This window comes from Halyomorpha halys, unplaced genomic scaffold (genome assembly GCF_000696795.3).
Source record: "Halyomorpha halys isolate HHAL.00 unplaced genomic scaffold, Hhal_1.1 Scaffold1252.1, whole genome shotgun sequence".
Classification (NCBI taxonomy): Eukaryota; Metazoa; Arthropoda; class Insecta; order Hemiptera; family Pentatomidae; genus Halyomorpha; species Halyomorpha halys.
Genome location: NW_027106026.1, coordinates 48,695 through 73,356, shown reverse-complemented (window position 1 = coordinate 73,356; position 24,662 = coordinate 48,695). Strand labels below are relative to the sequence as shown.

The 24,662-nt window shown below is 30.9% G+C and overlaps 1 protein-coding gene across 1 annotated transcript in view; it reads left to right on the top strand.

Annotated features, from left to right (window-relative positions):
* Nucleotides 1-6,717, top strand: part of LOC106688995 (trace amine-associated receptor 8c-like) — a gene marked incomplete at its 3' end in the record, with an annotated part of 134,430 nt that extends 127,713 nt beyond the window's left edge. The window contains exon 3 of the mRNA XM_067053618.1: nucleotides 6,601-6,717. Coding sequence (XP_066909719.1) covers nucleotides 6,601-6,717 — 117 coding nt within the window. The remainder of the gene's footprint in view (nucleotides 1-6,600) is intronic.
* Nucleotides 6,718-24,662: the final 17,945 nt, after the last annotated feature.

Genomic DNA, 24,662 nt, shown 5'->3' with positions numbered 1-24,662 from the left:
GTTTATTTTAAAATTATTTTCAAACGTAACGTACTTTAACTGTTAATCCCCACTCCTCCCAATACATCCTGTCGAAACGGTTCTTTTGTCTAAAAGGTACGTTTTCTGTCTCGTTCATTATCTTCCTTTATTTTTATCCACTTTCCATCTCTTAGTTTGTTCTTTAATTTTTCCATTTCAATTAATTGTATATAAACTTTTACTATTCTTAATTAGTTTATACGTTTCATTGTATATCTTTTTAATTTTCATTTACTTTTCTCATTCATGTTTATATCATTTAAGTGTTTGTGTCCTTTTTAGTCCTGATGAAGCCCTGCAACGTGGAGCGAAACGCTCAATATAAATTCTTTAATCACTATTTGAGTTTTTCTTTTATCGTACTCAGACCATCTTCCTTTTCTAATATATTTTTACTTGCATTTGATGTTTTAGACATCAACAAATTCGGTTCCATACCTGCCGTGAGATGTCAACTTAGTGCTTGGACATAAAACTGACTATTACGTATGCGCAAGCTTTGGTTCTTTCTCTCAAATTATTTTAAAAACGGTTTATCCGATTAAGCTGAATGTTTTTAATAATTGTAAACATGGTCCGGTATAAATTTTATCAGATTTAATTCTCTACTTTAGAAAGTATTTTTGCGAAAATATAATTTCTTAAATAAAATCATCCACCTTGACACAATTTTCAACCAATAAAATAAGAGGTAATAAAACAAAAAAAGTTAAAATAAAATATTGATCAAGCTACATTGTTTGCTATATATTTGTCAGTCGTTTCCTCCACAGTAACCTTATTATGGTTTATGTTCTTTTTCAATATTAAATAATGATTCACCTTAACATCCCATTCGTTGCAGATTTGACCCAAAACATATATGCGTCTTTTCGTTCCAAACTCCTTAACCATCCTAACCCATTAATTCTTAATCTTTCATCCTTAACAATCCCTGATAATCCTCCGAGGCGTCTGAAAAGAAGATGGCCACGGGACCTTCTAATTTAAATTAATGTTTGAAGTACTACCAATGGGTGGTTCTTTCCCAAGATTTTCAAGTGTATATGAAACATACTACATATTTGCCTATTGTATTATTTTGTACAGTTGTAAATTACATTAAATAAATAATTTTAAAAAAAATAATAATAATTCAAACTTATTTGTTCTTTACGTATTCAGTTATACATGACTATTTCCAGTCTTGACATGTAATCACTAGTTTAAGCTATCATTAGAACAATATATTCATAGCTTATTTGAATGAAGAAACACGATGAAGAAGCAGAAATGATTTCACAGTAATAATTTCTTTGCTAGGACGGAAGTTGTTAGATCGGAAATCAGCCCCTACCACTCCTGAAATCCTCCAATCATAACAGTTTGATAAATCGACTCCCATAAGCCCTTCATTTTTCTCTTTCACATCTAATGATGTCAACACTTCTCACTTTAGCTGGATTTCATTTTCAACCCATCAACATGTTTACCAATACAATTCCCAATGATTAAATTGTACAAGCTTGACATTCTCTTGAAGCCTCAAAGTAATTTGTACGAAGAGTTAGTACATTTTTACAATGAGTTATAACTATAACTATAAGATATAAAATTGAATTCAACACATATAAAGTACAGTCAAATTAAATAATTAACTAATTTGTTAGACTGGTCTTTAAGACAAAAATTCAAAAGAACAGAAATGTGATGAAACGAATAAATATTTCGTTCCTGCCAAGAATACAACTGTTTCAACGAAAGATAATGAAACTGTATTGGGGGGTCACAACTTTTTGCGTTAGAATCGGATATATATATATCCCACACACCACACACCACAGCGAAGGTGATGTTTGCCTGGTTATCTATAGGTGACCAACAACATTTTCTAACCATGGTGGGGGGTCAAGTTTTTCATTTTGTGGGACCAACACTTAATGAAAAAGTCAACGCCCGCAAATCTCAGAACGATAGACCTAGGCCTAACCAACTGAGCTACGGACGGCCCTCGGATATTTCCGTCCTTCATTTATTCATAAATTTTTTTATTTATATATTGTTTACTATTAATAATTATGAGAATTGTTTATTTTTTTCTAATAGTTTCTAGTTGTAGTTTAGAATAAGATTTTTTTTAAATTATTATTTTATTATTAATCCGAGCCAGACTGTTCAATGAGGATAAAACCTAGATTCTATAACCTACACTTTTAAACAATAAATCTGTACAGTATCGAGAAAGTTGCTGCCACATTCCAGGCATTTACCTCCCTTAAATAAGTAATTTCAGTTTCGTAGGACATTTAATTTTTGAGTTAAGCCGTTCACAAACACACACACTGACCATTTAGCGAGACTAAAAATTCGAAAAGTCGAATTCAAACTTTTAAACGACCTTAATATTTTCCCTTACTATAGATGTCATATATAGATAAGTGAAAGTAAACAATTAAACTCTAAAAAAACTAATTGGTTCTGTCAGGGCTTGGCATACAAGGACACAGTGAACAATATGGCGCCTATCTCGATACAGCTGCCTTTTTAATGAGCTGATAGAGCACACACTAGCCCTGTAAAGTGGAGATAAAACAACCATCTAAAAGTAATTCAGCTCAATGTATAGCAAGCTTTTTTTTTTTATAAACATTGTATAAAGATAAGGCATACAATATAAAGGGGAAAGGAGTGGGAAACCGCAAAGGGCGAGCTTAGTAGCCAGCTAGGAGCTCATATAGCTGCTACTACTGTACCAGTAATCTAAGGGCTCATAAATACTTTATTAGCTCTTAAAAAAGTACACCCTCGCTAGTAGAGACATTGCTTATTTCCTTTGGGAATGGTTAGTAGGAGTCACTAATAAATTACAAACTTTTACAAGCCAATACCCTCTCTGTTTTTTTTTTCTTTTTTGTATTCCTTATTTAATAAAGTTTTTTGTGATATTTGTAGTATCTAATAAATTTCTTTTGGAATAAGAAAGTTCCTTTAGAGTTCCTTTTTTTGTCTTTGTATACATTAAACCAATCCTTTTATTGCAATTTAGTTTTAGAAAAACTTTTTTAAAAGTCATTTAACACTTATGGGTCATTATTGCCTTGGCAACACACTGAACGGGCGCAAGGATTCATGGTCAGTATTATATTGAAATGTATAACTATTGCAACTTAGGAACCTGTGGTAAAATCTGATTAAATTTAATAGTAAAGTTTGGAGTGATTGACAAACTCAAAAAGTTTATCCACAGGATGTTTGCTATACTGCAAAATTGAATGTTGGTCTGCTGGCAAATCAAATAAAGATTTGAGGGATTCTTATGCTTGGCATTCAGTTAAAATGTGTCTAACGGTTTGACGGTCTTGACGCGACTTAGAATATGTCATAGGCTCATGACGACTTAGACTCACGGCTATTCATGGTCCGCTATTCTCCACTAGTATGCCAAACTTGCGGAACACAACTAACCGTTAGACACATTTTAACTGAATGCCAAGCATAAGAATCCCTCAAATCTTTATTTGATTTGCCAGCAGACTAACATTCAATTTTGCAGTATAGCAAACATCCTGTGGATAAACTTTTTGAGTTTGTCAATCACACCAAACTTTACTATTAAATTTAATCAGATTTTACCACAGGTTCCTAAGTTGCAATAGTTATACATTTACAACGGTTAGTTGTGTTCCGCAAGTTTGGCATACTAGTGGAGAATCGCGGGCCATGAAATAGCCGTGAGTCGGGCGCCTATGACATATTCTAATTCGCGTCAAAATCACCTCCTCTCTGCGCACATTTCTGGTAGATGATATCCAAGAAGAAACGTCACCTCTGATTTTCTAGAATTTATTACCAGTAACATTTTCCCACATTGGTTTCCATTCCAATTTAATCCTCTGCTTACTGACAGCAAGAAGTCATCGGCAGGCCCTCCGTGATTTGGAATATCTTCTGAAATCGCCACCTTTACTGCCTCATCAACCAGTTCTTTACCGGCTATTCCGCTGTTCCCAGAGGCCCGGGCGGAGAAAACTGAAATACGGTTTCTGTTGGTGGACTGAATGAATAATAGATGTTTTGGTTTAGTGGATTTATTGAGAAAATATTTCTTAGACTGAGTAGAATTGACAATTAACCTCTATGGATACTAGTTTTTTGTTCCTTTTTTTTGTGGTATGCAAAATATGTAAGCTTTTGTTGATTACTACTATTTCAGCTGTATAGCTATTATATATTATTATTTCCGATATGTAGGAAAATCTTTAAACGAACTCTTTGTTAATTTATAAGTTCTGCACGAATAGCTGTGGGTGATCATGACATGAACAATGAAATACGATACTCCGATTTTAATACCAAAACCTCTTATGTACAATCTTTGTCTACAGGAATCTACTAACATTATGTTTATGATCCATGCATATGTTATCTTTTAATAGTTTTAATTACCATTTAGGTACCTTAAACATTTTTTATTTATTGATAAATATTATCAATAGTAATAGTGATAATAATGATCACATAATACCAAAATTAAAAAATAAATGAAAACAAAAATTACATATAAATAAATAAAAAAAAAAACAGAATCAATCCTTGTGCAAAAAAAAAATAAAGATAAAATAAAATAAGAAAACTTTTGAACTAATATAACAATAAAATAAAATAATTAAGCACATTAACACTACACCTTTGAAACTAGTCAGCAGATAACGCATCTATGCATTTTCCTTAAGATATTACATTAAAAGAAAAATGTAGTTAAAAAGTTTTAAAATCTTTTAAATAAGCAACACATTTGTCGTGTATTGAACTTCACATTTGTATATTGAAATTCACACAAGTGCGAAAACTGAAGGATTTCGCTCATTTGTTCGTGATTTCTTGAACCCCATAGGTTCAAATAGGTTTTCCTTATTGGCATTGTTGCTTATGTCCTTAGGTTATGCGAGGATCTGAATTCGAGAATATGAGAAAGTTGATTTTTTTTTTAATATACACTTAATGGTATAACGCCAATTTATGCCGATTTTTATCTACCATAGCACAAAAACAAATTTCATGGTTAAAATAGATTGTGAATGGGGCTCAGTGATTTTTATGTACTTTACAAAAAATAAAATCAAAATAACAGCATTTAAAACTATTCTCGAATCGGCCTTTTAGGGTTGGATCAAAGAAGTAAACATTGGTTATACTTGTAAACAACCGTCACCGACTCGTTTTTTTTTTTTCTGTTTCCTATCTCTACTTATTAATATTTATCGTATGTACCAATTACAAACCAAGCCATTCGTAATCCAAATTCAAAATTTTGCGGTATGTCCCTGATCAAAACTATCATTACACTCAATTAAATAAATTTTTCTGAGCTTTCTGGTCTATATATTTTATAAAATTAAAAATCTAGGTTACGTGTATACTAAATGTGCCTACAATTATAATAATAAAAGTATATTTGTCTTCCAATACAATGTAATGTAGTAGATCTAATACATTTCTTCTGCTTCGTATTACAAACAAACATGCTTATAATATACAAAGCATAGACATAGATAATTTGTAATAATATAATGATTACGTACATACTAGTAAGCAAGACCATCGCACTAACAGGGTATTAGAAAATAAATCATCATAATTAACTTTATATTTATTTATTCAGGCTGTGTTTAAAAGTAAAATTTCGTTAATAATTGATGCTATTGCCCCTGGCATGAATGATGACATGATATCGATGGAATAAAAGCTTTTTAAAACTTTTCAAGTGTTGTAGGAATGGAATTTATAGCATATCTCAGTTGCTTGTGTTCTTGGCTACTAGAGTGTGAGCCTGTCTCCTCAAAGCACCATTCTGTCCAAGCAATTGTTGTGTGAGCGAAAACTCCAGGTAACCTCGTTTGGCTGTGTACGTTAATAAAGAGCTCTTACCGAATTTGAATAACGTCCCTATCGGAATTATTAAATTTTTATTTAAACTGGTAGGTGAGAAAAGATCTGCTATGTCTGTAATAGTCTAAATTAATTAATGAAGCTTAATTATTAGTATTAGTTTAAATTATTAGTATTAGTATATGACATTACAATGACTGAACGAATAAGAGTTTGATAGCTGAGTGCGTTGGGGAGAGCGTTCCAGAGCACTTGTTCATGGGTTCGCTTCCCACCTGGGTTAGTTAATATTAGACCCGGCTAATACCCCCAGGGAGTGACGGTCTTATGTCACTTTAGAAATATTAGCTTAAAACGGGAAGAGGAAACCTTAAGATAGTTAAATCGGGCAATATTTAAAAAGCGCCTGAAATAGAAAAACGGCATGGAGAAATGGCCACATAGTGGCCCCGAGAATTGAATCTTAATATTTTCATACTTGGACAGTATAGATTCTCAATAGAGCAAGACAGTAGAGACTGAAGAATAGAGATAAACCCAGGATTAGGCATATTCCGTTTAAACTATACTTATATTTTGGTTTTTAAAACTTCTAAAACATATGGAACAGCCAGATATATAGGGTAATTTTTGCACAAATAAAGTATTACGTTTAAATAGAATTAAATTTCAATGTAGTATAGTAATTTTATGTGTTTACTTTTTTTACAGGCTCTGCTAAGGGGAGCCCTTACTCAGCAGAGCGCAGCAATTCTAGTCTGCATGGCGATAGACAGGTACACCTGCATGCTACACCCCGGCCGGTATCATAAGCATTCAACGAAAAAGGTAAATTTTTGTATGTCAACATGAAATATTGAAAAATTATAATATATCACTTCTTGAGCATCATATTGGCGTAAGTCCGAAATCCATCATATGAAGAAACCAGTGTTTAAAAGTTTATAAAACTATAAACTAAATCATAGTTTAAAATATTCGGAGAACTTTTTTTATTCAATTTTACGGTCTGTTATATACCAGAAAATATCGGTGAAAAATGACTTTTTGTAGGTTATTTTATATTTTAGGGAGTAGTAATCTGAATAGCAGGTTCTTACTTTCATTGAAGGTATTTACGTATTAAATATATCTATGCACCAAGTACAATTATTTTAAATATAAAGGTAACTATATACGACAGCTGCATGGATTAACGATGGGGTCTTCCTCATCGATCAACTTGAGTGGGATATATATCAACAATTTATTAAATACACAATTAACGAAAACGGAAAAAAAGCCAATCCTTATAAGAAAATATATAGATGATTTAATAATCATAACGCAGAAAGACTGTTACCAAGAAATTCTAAAATTATGCAATGAGTTCCACAAAAGAATAGAATTCACAGTTGAAGTGCCTCAAAACAATAAAATAAGATTTCTGGACATAGACATAATCATGGATGGACAAAAAATAACCACAAAATGGACTAAAAAAACTAATACAAGCAACAGATTACTAAACTTCTTTTCAAATCACCCACAATATCAAAAAGAAAACATTGCAAAAAACTTAACAGATAGAGCCATAAACCTAACAGACAATATTTACACAAAAGATATCAAAACTGAAATATACACCATGCTAACAGAAAACTTCTATCCCAAAAGATTAATAAACAGACTATGGTACAATAAAATTAATGACAAACATACAACCAGAAACAACACAGAAAGCAGAACACAGACTGAAATAAAAATAATCAAAACAACAAAAGGAAGATAATGTAGAAAAACCACCAAGTCAAAAAAGAATCACAGAATTTTATAAAGAAATAAACAAAAAGAGTACAATAGATGACAACAGAGAAAAAGGACAAGAGGAAACAAATAGTAATAGCAATAATAAAAAGTTTTATAAACTACCATACATACCAGGACTTACCAATAAAATTAAAAAAACACTGAAAGAATATGACCATACAAATATCAGAACCGGTTTATACAACAATAATAAATTACAAAATAAGGTGTCAAACATGAAAGACGAAGTTGATAAGATGGAAAAACTAAACGCAATTTATAAGATAGATTGTAAAAATTGTGAAAAAGTATATATTGGTGAAACATCTAAAAAACTAGAAACTAGGATTAAACAACACATCACCAATTGTAAAAACACTAAAAATATAAATTGCACAGCTCTGGCCTATCACAGCATAAAACTGAACCACAAATTCAACTTTGAAAACACAAAAATAATAGATACAGCACAAAATACAAAAAAACAGAAGATATCTAGAAGCTATATACATAACAAAAAACATACAAAACACAGTAAACTATAAAACTGACTCTAAACACTTAAACACACATTACGCAGATATTATAAATAGACTTAAAATAAAAACATAAAAATCAGATAAAATAAAGAGGTTTATGTGAAAAATAAAAAATCACTAAGTTTATAATAAATACAAAACAGGGAGGTAACCAAACAGCACACTGGACATGAGATAAGGTCCAAAGAGATAGTAAAAAATGTAGAATGGCTGTGCCAGAGAGTGAAGATGCACAAATGGTGGACATGATTTCACATATGAAATCATGAGGTGATTTTTATTGTATAAAATAAAATGTATAAGGAAGAAGATTGGTGTTATATAGATTTTATTATTGTTATAGGTTTTTATAGTGCATGAATATGGGACAGTGGTCCCGAAACGTTGTACAATTGTCATGAATAAATAAATAATAATTTATTTCAAATGATGGAAGTGATTAACCTCAAGAAATTTTAAAAGAACAGGTTCTTACTATTTTTATCACCTTTGTATTTAATAATGTTTGTGCAGTTATTGTTTGCAACAATCTTTTTGTCATATTTTTTCCACTGATACGAAGTGGAACTAGTGACACTAAACCGAGGGACAAAGGGCAAAATGTAGTTTTTAGTTTAGCTTTTAAAATTTTGGTTAAACAAATATGGAAGCAAGGCTTGCACTAATTGTATTTTAGTATATTGTTTATATATGTATGTAGTCTAAAAAAATTCTCTGATAACTGCAGTACAATCTGATTTAATTAGATTGAGACAGCAGACAGTCATGAGTTTGTAAACATATTTGAGGTCTGAAAAAGTCTTGAGATGTTGACTGTTTGGATTAACTTTAGTAAATTGATCTCAATTCCAATTTACCACAAATATTGATTTTGAGGTTTCAGTTCTAACTTTAGCCAGTCTTTAGGACTGAAAAATTATGGCCATAAGAACAGTTTCAGCCCATCTATAACTTTATGGAGTTATTAAGGCTATGTCGCTTGTTTTAAATGAGATTGCAGATTCATTTTATGAAGTATTGAAAATAGAATGCTTGAGGATACAACCAATAGTCATCTTACTTTTGACCCTTAGATTTTGGAATTATTAATTTGGTCTATATCGAGTTTATGACATGAAGTATCGTCTTTGTGCAAACCTAACAGTCGAGTTCCATCCAGTCGCTGAACTTTAAAACAAAATCTATTTCTCCATTAACAAAGCTAAACTTTCTTTTTTAACACGAGGTACAAAACTTTTTTAATAACTCAGTAAATGAACATAAATGATGTTATGATAATGTTTTCAGGACTCTGTCCGAAAATTCATTTTTAAACAAGTTCTCCCTGAAAGATAATTAAATTTTACTGAAGAAGACGTTCGAGAGAAGGGAAATAGGAGGAGTTTGTTCACCTTGATTACATTTACGGTCAGAGATATTTCCACAATCATAAATTTTATTAAGATAGATAACATTCGTATGAACGACGGTTCTGGTTGAGTTTATGAGTCTACAATATCGTACACCTGTTATTATCATTGCTGTCAAAATTGCAAACCTGATGTGATCATAAAAAGCACCTAAACTTTAAAAATAATTTTATAAGTACTATATCATAAAATAAATAAAATTTTCAAAACTGGGAATATGATTGGCTAATTGAGTTCAATTTTTTATTTTTTTAATAATTTATTTATGGTTATTTACAACGGTATAAAAATATATACAGCAAGGAAATTTGCTGTAGGTGACATAGTGACATAATACAAACATGTGGAGAATCTACCCATTGATAGGACTCTAATAACATTTCTAGAGGAGAAGATCTCGGGGCCATCTTCTTTTCAAACGCCTAGGAGGATTATTAGGTAATGAAGGAGAAGCCCGGTTAGAAACAAGTGGATTTGGGTGGTTGGGAATTTATCATGGAAGGAATGGTATCTAGTTCTGTCCAAATCAGCAACATATGAGATGGATGACTTGATTTGTAAGTAAGGAGCATTAAGGATTTTACGAAGGATTTTGGACTGTAAGGATTGGATTCGAGAGGAATTTGATAGTTTAGTTGAACCCCAAAGCTTAACTCTGTATGTCGAGATAGGGCTTATAATATTCATGTAGATCAGTCTTTTGTAATGGGTTGGATTTAGTAGTGGTATCTTAAGATAGAACGGATGGAAGAAAAAAATTAATCAGAACCTAATGTAAATAATTAAAAATATAGAGCGGACAACTTTCACTCAATAATACTTTTAAAAAAGGTAATATTTAGTATAAAGACAAGTAGTTAACCTAGGAAAAAGGATGTGTGCAATAGAAAAAAACATTGTGTATTACAAAAAATAAATCCCAACTGAAAAACGAAGTGTTGACGCCTGTTCCTCTTGAATAAGAACTAGGCAAACTGTTTAAAGTTTACTTAGTTTACTTAGTCTATTAGTACTTCCACCCCAACTTCCCAAAATACCATGCCTCGAAATTAGTCAAGTGAAAAGTCTAGGGAAACATCATTCTACCTTCAATGTATGTTTCTAAATAAAAAGAATTAACTGCTTCTGGCCCAGCAGTGAGTTTAAATGTTTATTTTGATTTCAATATTATTTTCCTTTATGTTCTAATTTTATAGTTTGTATGTCGTTATTACTTTCTGTAATTATATAAATAACTAATAAATCCTGTTTTAATAAATATTGCTGGTTTGTTTTTATTTTAGTATTACCAAATCGGGCCTTACATGATTATTTTAACATTTTGCTAGATTTTTTAACAGTTGATAATGGGGGGAGGAGTATAGTATCGTGCTAAAGACATCCCTTACTATGTTCTTTAACTAATTTCGCAATTATAAATAATAAAGATCAATTATAAATAAAATTTGTGACTAAAGAAAGAAACAGAAAATAACATACAAAACAAATGATATTTATAGAATTAAGTAAATAAATAATTGACTTATCCTGAAAAAATAATTACGGATTTTGTTTACATATTTGTGAACAAATACATAAGTTTACAAATACGTAATTGTAGCGAAAAATCATTGAATTTATGTCTTTTTGAGTTTAAAGAAATTAAAAATCAGTTTAGAACAAGTTTCGGTTTCAAAAAATAATTTTTTTACCGTTATTTCCCTAAACAGTGTTGACCTAAACATCACTCAGGCACCCTTTGACAGCAAATCGACGGAAACCTGTTAATATTCACGTTAATTAATTAATTAATTTATTCCATAAATAATTATACCCATGACCCATACAGGTCTCAGTTCGCTCTTGAGGACTTGGTGGATAAACTTCACTCGCCCTATAACTAACAATGCTTAATAATTTGGCCAATCATTTGAAAGTTCCTTCTTGAGCTTTTGTGTATCTTTTGTTTATGAAACCGCTTCTTGGTTTGTTTGGTGTTGGTCTTCTTGGTGATAAAGAAGTTTGCTTTGTGTTGATTAAATTGATTTAGCCAATCTGTCAATATTGATTTAAGTGTTTACCAATTAAATTAACAGTTTGTACAGATTGATTGCAGAATTATTTAGCTTTTCAATGCCTTAATTGGTTTCATAGATTAAAATATTTAACAGCTGCAATCAGTTTCAACGTATAATCCCATAAAGATAAATTACAAAAACATTTAAAGGTAGGAAGGACCTGGTACGTCTAATCCGATTTAGATATTTCATTTTTTTTATTCAAAATAAAAACAAAAGTAATTGTAAAATTAAGGTTTTTTTGTAGATGACTTTGGTTCCACAAACCGCGGTTAGGGTAAACCTTTAATATCCTTTACCAACCCTCCATATTTCTTTCAGTGGGTTTCTGATGGAAAGGCGATTTTTCTAATCTGAAGCATCTAACCCTAGGCGAAATTCGTTGTTATTTATTTTTTTTTTATATTTGATTGAATATGGTATTTTTAAATTGCTAAAATAGGTTTGACCACAATTCTTCTTACCGTAGATGAAAACTGTTCTCATTATTCAATAGACCCATCAAAGCCTTCAATAAATCGGATAAATATAAAATCTACTATTGTCGGATCATAAAAATACATTGGTAAGGAGTTAAAGTTAGTTTTCACATTTTATTCCAATTTCCCTTGCTCAAAATAATATTTTAAATTAACAATTAAACTCTCAATCAGTGTTAGAAGTTACTACGTAATAGCACACTTTACCAAAACCAAAGGTCAGAAGCGTAGTAGCATTAATTAAGGGGAAATATGCATAATATACTAATTAAATGCCTCTAAATAACGCGTATTCGTTCAATGTTTCCCCGTACAGAAAATAATGGTAAACATTTTTTGAAACCAAAATACATACACTCGATACAATTTTCTTGAATATATTATAAATCAACATTTATAGTAAATAGTTACAAACTTGGAGTAACATCAACTTAAGCAGAAAATTAATAAACTCTGGAGAATAAAGGGGAATGGGAATAATAATTTTCGCTTTGTCTCATCTCATTCTTAGTCAGTAACAAGCCAGACCAACCTTCTGAACCTTGGTTTCAATGCCAATAACTACCCTAGGTTTGAATAATTTCCATTTAAATATCAAACACTGCAACAAAAAAGCTGCCCTGTGCCTATAATGACTACAGTTATACGTTCAAATTGAGAACTTGGCAAGCCATCTCATCGATAATGAGCTATAATTAACGAAAACAATTCAACCGTTAAGAAGCATGTAAAGGTGTATCCATATCAGGCTCACGCAGATTTACTGTTCCTACATGATTTCGCTTTTAGTACAAGCAGACTTCCTGATGTGAAATCGATCCAAACGTTTTGAGGTAGGATGAACGCAACTGTCCATCATCTGACATACAAGCTCTATCTCTCCCTCCACTAATTTCCTCTATAGAATACTGGGTGGGATTCGCCAGCTATGGATTGACCTAGAGAAATAGCAGCTAAAATTCAACTCAAATATAATTTAAATAAATCTTTCAAGTAAAGCTTTTTATATTTCACGGAAATGTGAAGCTGTGTACAATTAATTGTAGATTGTCTTATGTAATTGTAAACCCGTTGTAGTTTCAACTTCTTAGAATGCTACCAATGGCTAGTTTCTCTACACACCTGTAACACTCCATTTTAACTGAGATCAAATTTACTATATGTAATATTATGTACAGTTGTAAATAGCAATAAATAAATTTAAAAAATAGTTCAAACTTCAAAATGTTTCTCATTTTCAGTTAAGTATAAATTACATATCATTTTTTTTTCAATTTTAGCCACTTCTTAAATATTTATTTATAGATTTAAACACCGTTCTTTCAATGTTACCTTAGTTTTTTAATGTTGCTCGATTGAACTAAATTAAGTCCCCTTTTATCGTTTTAAGTAAATATTTCAAAAATGATTTAGTACCGCTATAAGTCAATGAAATGTGCGTCTAGGTTCGAATATTTTTTTTTGATGGAGTGATTTTTTTTTTTTCATAACCCCTATTTCTGAAATTTATTGTTTTTAGCATGAATATATATACCAATATATATTTTGATTTCGCACTGTTTCCTTCTTCTGCAATGGCCTACATTTTAAGGAGTTTTTGAGTTGTAATTTAGTTATTGCGGGCGTTCTTCGAATTTTATATGACCTGGAGTGACGTTCGTTAACAGTTTCAAATGGCTCCGCACTGAGACCAGTTCCACGAGATTCAATGGCTCCCTATTTATGGAACCAGACCTAATTTATAAATTTCATCCTATTAAAAGTAAACTTTAATCGCTTCATTTAATAGTTTTTCGTACATCTAATCGCTGGTTTCTGACGAGTACAGTTGATTAAATGTAAAACGAAGTCCAGAACTTCATCATTTCAAATGGTATAACACGCAGAATTTTCAAAAGTTGACTTAAAAAACTCAAAATTCCAAAATACTGCCGTCGTGACGTGACGTGGTCACTACTTAGTGTAGCGAATTATGTTATAATTCTGCTACCTAGTAGTGAGATTAAATTTTGGATACAGAAGTTCCATACAGTGCTCTAATGCCAAACTGAATATCCACAGTTTATTTATTTGAAATTATCTACATTACAGGTAGCAAATTTCTGAAAATATATTTCCTTGATTGCATATTAAATCAAAAATAATATTGTATAGAAATCAATCAACAAAGTTGTTTAAACCAAATTCAAGAAAATTTTAAGGAGTTATCATTTGGCTGTTCAATTTGTTTCTAAATATAAAATGAGACTAAATTGACGTAACTGTCACACAAATTTCTGAAAATATATTTCCTTTATTGTATATTAAATAAAAAATAATATGGTATAGAAATCAATCAACAAAGTTATTTAAACCAAATTTAAGAAAATTTTAAGGAGTTATCATTAGGCTGTTCAATTTGTTTCTAAACATAAAATGAGACTAAATTGAGGTAACTGTTACATAAATTAGTTTTTATAAACATAAATTAGTTGTTTATCTTGAAATGCAATTGGAAATAATGATGTAAACATTTCTTCAATTAGACTTTGGGCTCTCCTGAAATATTGAAATTCCTAATTTGTACCATCAACCATTCAACCAGTAATCACTGTGACCGCAGCATCCTAACAGCACATTCTGATTAAAAGACACCACTCGAGTAAGTGCATATGCACAAGGATTCTAAATATGCAGTCTCTTAAATATTCCTCATTCAAATACAACAAATGTATACTTTAATTTTATCATAAATTACTTAGTTTTAGCATACCAATCAGACAAAACTTTCAAAAAGTTCCACATTGTAGGACTTTGTGTTGAATTTTTTTTAAATATCAATGACCATAAGTGGAGTCGATTGATAATTTCATCAAAAACCGGTTTACCAAACTCCCCTCCCTGCATAATAAACCATTTATTCCTGCATAAATTGCTACCAGCTGTTGAAGGTGCAGTAACTTAAAATGTTGGAAACCAACCCGCCGATTTAGGTTTATTCAAGACATCCTGCTATAAGCTTTATATTAATTTATTTTTATAGTTATTTTACTATTTATTTCCTTTTCTCTAATTATTATTATTTAATAATTAATTGGATTATTATTTTTTCCATTACAAGTCAATTACTTATTTTATTTATTCTATAAATATTATTTGTTTTTGTTTATTTTTTTTTATAATTGATCTTTATTATCTATGATTGTTCAATAGTTAAAGCATAGTACATGTTTAGGGATGTCTTTTTTACGATACTATTCTCCCTATTATCAACTCTTACATAAAACAATAAAATTTTAAAATAATCCACGAGACCGATCTGGTAATAAAGAATAAAACTATAAATAAAAAACAAGAAATTGTTTATGTAAAAAGATTTATCTTTCTTTTTATAGTTATTTTTTCTCCTGACCACCTCATTTCATCATATTTCGTTAAAAATTAATATTGTAAGTATGTAATAACTATAGTGCTAAAGTATGTGTAACTTGAGGGTTATTAATAATAGTATACGAAGACATTGACCCAAGGCGTTGGTGGAAGAAAATCCTTCATAATTAATTGATAAAGTTCCGGGCAGGCAAACACATAAGGTTTGGCAGGTGAGACCTAAGGGACGGTGGCTACGCTGTTATTAAAGGGTCAGGCTTGTTTGAGCATGCCCAAAATTGTTTAACACTGTCTCAAGTTTGGTCCTAGTTAATTGATATTTTTTTCGAATCTCTTTCAATGAAAGCAGTGAAAATAAAATTGAGTTTTGAAAGACATTTATTACTGCAACTCCAGTTTTAAACACATTTTTTTCATATGTTCGATATGGTGTAAGTGGATATTGAAGAAGTTCAATTTTAAGCCATGGAGATTCAGAACGTATTACTCTTGAAATTTAGATTGTCGGACATTATTGACCTTTTCTAACAAATCAAAATTAAATTTCTCCTCAAAGTTGATTAATGTGTAGCAACGTTCTAAAAATTATTATTTCTGATTGAAAAGACCTCTTACGTCTACGTATTGCTGATTTACTTGTGCACCAGTAGTACTACTGCACATCTTCCAAAAGAAAACGTTTCGATTTATTTTTTTAATTAGATGTATCCCAAAGATATTACCGTTGCCTGGGGTTTCTTTCTCTATTAATGTCCTCATACCCAGTGTTCTGAAGCCATTGTTTTTACAACGCAACAACCACAATCTATAGAATATTTCAAACACCAAATTTAAAAAAAAAAAATCGAATATGCCCCTATCCAAACAGCGATGTGAATAATAAAGAGGCATTTATGTCAGGATCGTTGCTTATTTCTTTGTCAATTGATAGTACATTGAGGTTATCAGTTATTCGTGAAGGAATGATAAAACTAAACCTGTTCTTAACGTTTAGGTGGGTTTTATCATTTATATCTATTTAATAAAATAATGATTCTTTTTTTGAAAATGTAAATAAATAATCTAACTTTGTTAGGTATATGCAATATATATAAAAATAGGGTTTAAATGGTGTCTTTTTTTCGGAAAGCTTCCTGATAAGTAATGTCGGGTGCCCGTTCCCCTTGGGTGTTGGGAGACAAATTGTTGAACCTCTGCCTCAGAGCAGAACACGTAGAGCGCAAGCACGCTGCCCCCTCCCACTAAGTGCTACACGAAACGTATACAAACGATAAAGTAAAATTATTGGAATGAAACCTTACTAAGTGTTACGTCAAAGCGTGCTTCTAGAGCACTGTATGTGTTGTAGCTGGTCTCCATCACAAACTCAGCGACCCGACCATTGAATTTAGCAGAAATAGGACGGTTTTAACCAATCAACAGCATACACCTGATTGATATTGGACCCATCTAATCTCATTATTTGATAATTAAAATAATAAACAAATAATTTTCGATATATAAGGCCATAAATTAGTACTTACTAGCCATAAATTAGTAGGATTGTATTATTGAGCATTTGTGTTCCATGAGGTTTGTTCCTACTTAGTCTTTGACTGGGTCAAAAAAACATATTGAAACAACTGTAAACTTCTGATAAAGATTGTACTGCTATTACCATATTTTTTTTAATATAAAAATTTATATATTTTTTTCGTACCCCCTGAAGAAATAAGTAATTGAATATATACATATAGGTATAAGTATATCTGGTAATTAAATAAAAAAAAATTTTTTCTGACCTCCTTTATTGAAAGTATATATAACAATATTAATATATACCTGAGTATATAAACATGTAACTGGTGCATTTCCTTTGTAATAAAAAAATATTTTTTTTATATAAGCCCATATTTGAAATAAAGTTATGTGTTTAATAGTGTCTGTCTAATGGGGTTTTGTTTTTATCTGAAACGTTCTTACATTTTAAAACATGAATTTATGCTTACAAGCCTCCCCGGTGTTTCTGATAAAATTAGCTAAAAAAAAATCAACCATGCTTGAGCGTGTGTAGCAACTTCAACGTTTAAAAAGACACAATCTCAATTTTAATCAGCTATTTATAAATTTTAAAAAAAAATTGAATTAGATGATTACACAAAAATTAGTACAACGTGTAGAATATATATAGATATCGTAGACTCTATATGTAGACAAGAAGTTAGTTAGAAGTGAAATGGTGGGTTGGTGCGCTAAGGAAAGAAAACTAAGAGTAATGGTATTACTTTTAATATGTGCTGAAATTTCTATGTATAGGATATATGTAAGTTTTGGGCCTTGATCAGGTCTGAGAAAAACATATATACAAAATATAACCATCAAGTTATAAAATTTACAAATGATGAATAGGCATATAGAAGGAAATTCATAGGAGAATATAAAACAATTGTATGGTTTACTTGGAAAAATAATATTACCAGTTGATATTGAATTAATTTTTAAACCTTAGTTACAAAAAATTAAAATAGAAGTAATAAAAAATAATGAGCTGTGATATATAATAGATGATTTTATTTTATTACTTTCTTCCTGTTCATTTATGGTTAATCTGGAGGGGAGGTTAATTTTCATGTAACTAACATATTCTAACCAGAATGGGGAGTAAAGTTTTCATTTCGTGGGGCCGACACAAAATAAAAGTCGAGCACCTCCCCTCTCCCCCAGGCAACGGATTCGAACCGGTACTGCAACAGTTGCCTCTAAGATAGGTGCCCTAACTCTCTCCACCACAAACGGCCTCAACTGTAGTTAACAGCCCAGTTGTATTATAGGAAAAAAAAATTTGTATTCGTTAATGTTACAATTTGTTTTTGAATAAGGATCACAATCAGTAATTTAACTGGGCCGAGGCCACCCCTCATTATTATCTAAATTCGTTGTAAAGGTTTCGGATTCCAGGAAGAGCCTCTTTGTACTTGCTCGCGGAAAAACCTTTTCCTCCTTATTCAATAATTTATTTATGTCAGTAAATAATTCTGCCAATTAGTTAACAGGACTGTTCTTTTGCTGAGCTGAAATGTCGGTCGACTAATTAATAAAACTTTTCATTTTACAGCTGACAATTTTTTCTTATTTACTTTTATTTATCTATTAATAAGATCAATTAGTTATTACAATAAATGATGTCTCTTCATCAGTAAGGATGATCATTGAAATGGTACTAGTTTCATCATTTATTTTTCATTTTTTTTTTATATATTAGCTTGGCTTATACTTATTTTAACTACAGTAAAACACTTTGCAGTGCAATTAGCAAAATTCATCAATAATGAATTAAAATTATTTTTAATTGTTTAGAAATAAATTATTACGATAAATGTAATGAAATAACCTACTCGAGAACTAACCTGCACATATAAACCTCAGTACAAGAAGTTATAGAGTTTGAACTGTGCCAAATTTTTCTACAGCCTAAATATTCAAAAATTTCAATTTTTTTTTTAAGAATAATACTTATTGCATTATTTTTTAACACAAAAAATTCATTTCTTGTCGAAGCAAAAGTTTTATAACCCTTGGAATTGCTTTGTAACCCATTGATATCGATGGATTTCAATCCCTCCCCATTACATCACTTTTAGATTTCATCTAAAGTGCACCACCTGGAGTGAATCATTATTGTATACATATTTCATCTACTTCTGTTGTGCTTTTAATCATTCTTTCTTTGATAAATGAACTATCTTGGAAAGAATAACATCTATAAGAGGGCATTGAAGAATTACGTTTGAATTCCACATACACTGATTGATCCATTTATCGTAATAAGCAAGTACATCGACAATTTGACGATTTAAAAGACATTCCTGCGTTAAATTATGGGTTTTAAGGTTAGCTAATGGAGCCTCTTCATGGTGTTGGGAAAATGGGCAAAAGGAAATCCTAAAAAAAAATTAAAGCGTTCTAGAATGAACGTTCATTTGGTAAGGTATCACTTCTTTCGTCATTCACCTTTGAAGTACACTTTGGATATAACAAAAATCTACACTTATCACTTTAGATAATTCTTCCAAGATGAAAATCGATATTGACCAATGTAAATAAGCCTTTACTAATCTAATGCTATGGAACTGTACGTGGCTGTAGAAATGGAAGTCAATTCCAGGTTGGATGAAAGAAAACAATAAAAAATGCAATATTGGATATATCATAAAACAAATGTGGAATAACGAGTTATTGATATCAATAAGAAGAATATCTCAAATTCTTTTTCGGCACAAAGTGATAGAATTCAGGATGTCCTTCACAAGAAACGTAAAACCATTTAAGTACCTGTGTTTACTATTAATTAATTAAAAGAGGACATTGATGCTCGTTTTGCTGTCTTCCATTACGAGACTTTGTAAATTAAAATTACAGAACACGTCTGTCTCTGGTCCCATTTAATATATTGTTTTTAAATGGTTCCAAACGACGCCTTTTTATTCAGTTGTGTTTAACTTTTTTGTATGTTTTTGTTTCCACAGGTTTTGAAATAAAGAATATTTTTAATTACGGTTTTTAATCAAGGGAATAACAGTTATTTAGCATGCGGGAATCAATTTTGTGCCATTTCAGAATATGACTGGTGCTGCTAAATCGATCAGTCGCATTGTCTCAAACTGGTCTTATTACAAGACTCGCTGGCCGTTTCAGTTCACAATTCTTCAGTTCGCAACAAAAAAAATTTAATAAGCATTTTTTGCCAGTGTCAGTTGATTAAATAGTGCAAAAAAACAAAACAAATATCCTATTTGAAACGCTTTTGTAAATAAAAAAAATAATAGTAATAAACTTGCTATAGCATGTTTAAAGTGGAAATTATCAAATCTTAAACAAGATTAATGAACTAATTTATTGGGTAAAATTTACAGTGTTAGCAAGTCAAGCGACAAAAAAATCAATATTTGCTCTATTATTGCCTGAAAAAAAAACTATATATTAGTATGGTAAGATTTGATAGTAATGACCTGGAAGAGGAAGGTAGAGTGGGAATGGGAAAAAAAGGAATATATGAAAAGTGCGTCTCTTTCCGCAACGAAAAATTCCGCAGGACCTTCGGAGAAAGAAAGTTCACCGTGAGAGGCCTCTAGTTTGGATCTCGCGGAACAATACCAGATAGAACAAGGAGCTTCTTAGAAGGACTAGGTGTTAGCATCGGGGAAATTGTGATCTTGCCGGAAAATATTATTTTGAACTACCTGGGGATCATGCACCATCACCTGCATGGGAATGAGCTCTGAGATAATTCCTTGTTTTATTTATTTATTTTAGTATGTGGACCTGTCAATTTGTGTTTTTTAACTTATTTATTCATTAAATTATTTGATTATTATTATTATTTTTAAACTTATTAATCCATTCAAGAATTTCTTTTAACCAAATTTTTATTATATTTTCCTTTAAATCTATGTATTAGTTTTGTTTTGGTAAAATATATTTATTTGTTTGTTTTTCTGTAAACTGGTCTACTGCTGTGACTATTATTTCTCTAGTTTGATCTCACATTGGTGTCTAATAGTGAATTTGTTTAACTGGTCACTGGAAAGGATCGGAGAGGGTGAATTCGGGAGAAAGAATTTGTCGCTCAAATAATTAAAAATTGTGAAATGGAAGGGACAAGAAAGGGAAAGAAAAAGGGAATGAATTGAAATATTTGTATTTAGTGTATAGACTGGGACTGATTGAAACAGGAAACTGTGGGGGGGAAACAGTTATTTTCTTTCTTTTTTATTACATCATGTAAATATATGTAATTTATATATGTCCGATCACGGATTAATTATTATACTGTGTAATGTAGCAACCCGATGTATTTGGGCAACATGGATGAATAAAGCATTTCTCTCTCTGATGTGAAGGTTTGTCTCGATTAATTGATGTCAATCCTGCAATAGCGCTGGTTCCTTAGTTATAAAATGTTTGACACTTTCACAATTCTCTGATACTTCTAAATGTTTCATTTATTTCATATTTATTCATTATTGATCCAACAACTTAAATTTATACATCCAAGCTTCAAGGAAAACTTCGATCGATCAAATGTTAGAGTTCTGTCGTTAGGTGCACATAATAATCCACACCAGAAATCAGATGGTTTCCAATTGTATATTGGGAATAATTGTTTTTTATTAACATTAAAGGAAATGAGGATAGATCTAGTAGAGGTACATCCTATCAATAACTAACGGTCTATTGGTCCCATTCAGACCGTGGTCCTTTGAATCAGGGGATCCCAAATTCAAATGGGGCCGCCCGGTCCCTTGAGGTTATTGTCCTTTGTTATCCTCCCTTTGGCCCTCTCTCCCCTCAACAATTATATCTCTATTTCTGCACGGGTCACATTCCACTAGGATTCCCCTGTTATCATATATCATAAACCAAACTTTTTTTTTTTAAAGAAAGTTAATTTTTTTTAAAAAGGTCAATATTAACATTCATGAAAATTATGTAAGAATTGTTTTTAAATATCAATGATTTATTTCACAGTGGTGCTAAGTAAATTTCCGCTAAATTTACGAAAAATACAATGAAGAGTTCTCTCTTTCAGGAAAATTACTACTTTTCAATTAATTTTTTGACTGGACAAATTTAGTAATAAGTTCTGAATCTATTCAGCCAAAAAGCTAATTGAAAAATTGCAATTTTTCTAAAAGAGAAAATCTTTAATTCTACTGTTTGTTATGTTAGTAGAAATGTACTTGGCAACACTGTGAAGTAGTACCATCGAACAACAATATCGATATAGTGTTCACTTTTTTAATCACACAAATTAATGCAGCACTTCATTTAATCAGTTTAAGCTGTAACTGTAATTTGAAAATTTTTGGTACAAGTTTCAAAGTTACGTTATTTACTTTAATTCTAAAATGGCCATGTGATAGTTACTTTGTTCATATATATGTTATATGGTTGTGTAAAATATAATTGTGTTCCCAGTAAAAACACTAATTAAAACGCAAATAAATTTTTATAAATAACTACTTTATTCCTACCACCAGTTATACTGTCTCTTTCAACTTATAAACTACCACTAAACACCTTTTTTTAAAATGAAAATATACTAAAAAAAGTGAGGAGTTAATACTACAAGAGATAATAATGGTCTGAATGCATGGTATAAGTACCTGTGAAAAACATCATCTAAATGACTAGAGGAATACAGGGAGTGGAGGTTGACAGTTGAGGCAAAAAAAAGCCGACATTTGTGAACAAAGAAGAAACAATAAATTTGTCACAAAGAAAAAACGGGGCTCTGAGTCACTACTATAAAATGTTTTGAACTTTTCCTAAAGCATTGTGGGCCAGGTTAACTTTTAATGCGAACTTTGACCTTCACTAGTCAAAGATAGTTTTTTTTTAAATTTAACTATTCAACTTATGCTAAGTCGACCATGAAAGGTGAATGTTAACATATCTGAATCATCTATTATCACATACACACCCGAAATACGCGAGGTGCATAAAAAAAAAATAAAGAAATAAGTAGCAAGTTCTAGTTAAACTTTAGCTTCATAATAGACGCTTATGGAAAGTAAATTATGTAAATTACATTTATTCCAGGTTGTTAGTTCAGAGGAAAACCAGAAACAATTTCTGTCAAAAACATTATATTTTTTTTCTCGAGTTATTTAAAATTTATTTTAGAAACAAAAACGAGTGATAAATTAAAGCCGTACATCATTCAGAATTTAACCAATGATAAATAATTTATGATAACCCCAAACTTTTTCATTAAACCTTGTTGTAAGGTTAGCTCCTGGCATTATCAGACTCTAAATCACATGTTTAATTTACTCAATGAAAAATTACAGTGTTTTATTAGCCCGGTTATGAAGGGCCACCCCTCCCGAAGATGTAATTAATGATAATAGGCCTCTGGTAATTAAAATGAATATTAAAGTAAGGCACCGATTTGTGCTAATATTTATTTTTCTAACTAATAAACGAATAACTTTAATAAAAAATCTGGTGTAGTTGTTTATTTTAAATCTTTAATTTTGCATATACGCCTGTCTCTAATTCCACGGCTATCTACAAAGATTGCAGATGATATAAGTGATCTGAGGTAGGTGAGTTATTACGAAATAGATCTCTTGAACAACTCCTTATCAGTTTCCAGTATTTTGAATATTTCACATTGTATAATTTATAATTAAGTTGAATAAATAATACATCCAATGATGAAGTATAAATGAAATCTCATTTCTCCGCAAATAATGAGATTTAATTAAGAACGAAAAATATCCATTCGAGTAAATTTATGTATACATATATACAAGTGGAGTGGAGCGGTGAAGTGGTCGACCCCTCAATCACATAATTGTTTATGAATCTATTACTTTTGAAAAGCGAGATGGTAGCGGGGCCCCTTCTTAATCTGTAACTAGATAGGAGGCTTTCGGAACTCTTTACAACAATACATCTATTCTTACATCAAATCATGCGTTCGATGTTCATTGATTCCTGTACTTATTTATTTATTTAAATACAATTTTTTTAAACTTCGTCATAAACCTTCGTCTTGCCCCATAGTATCTTTTAATAATACTCCACTTATTCTTATTGAACAGGTCCGTTACTTAGGACTACATCTACATTTATTAGACGAACGGTCTAAACTTCCAATCCATTACAAGAGAATGATCTACATGACTATTATAAGGCCTATTTGGACATAAGGAGTTGAGCTAGGAGGCTCCACTAAACCATTGAATTCTTCCCGAATCTAATCCTTACAGTTCAAAATCCTTCGTAAAATCCTTTATGCCCCTTACTTTGTCACAAATCAAGTCATCCATCAGGACCTCAATGTCCCGTATGTTACCAATTTGGCCAGAACCAGATACCAATCATTCCATGATAAACTTCCCAACCACCCAAACCAACTCGTTTCTATCCTGGCTTCTCCTTCATTACCTAATAAGCTTATTAGGCGTCTGAAAAAAAGATGGTATCGAGATCTTCTCCTATAGAAACGATTTGGGAGTTCTATCAATGGGTATATTCTCCAGATGTTTGTATCATGTCATTATATCACTTACAGCAAATTTACTTGATGTATGTATGTATATATATTTATACAATTATAAATAACGATAAAAAAATATTTAA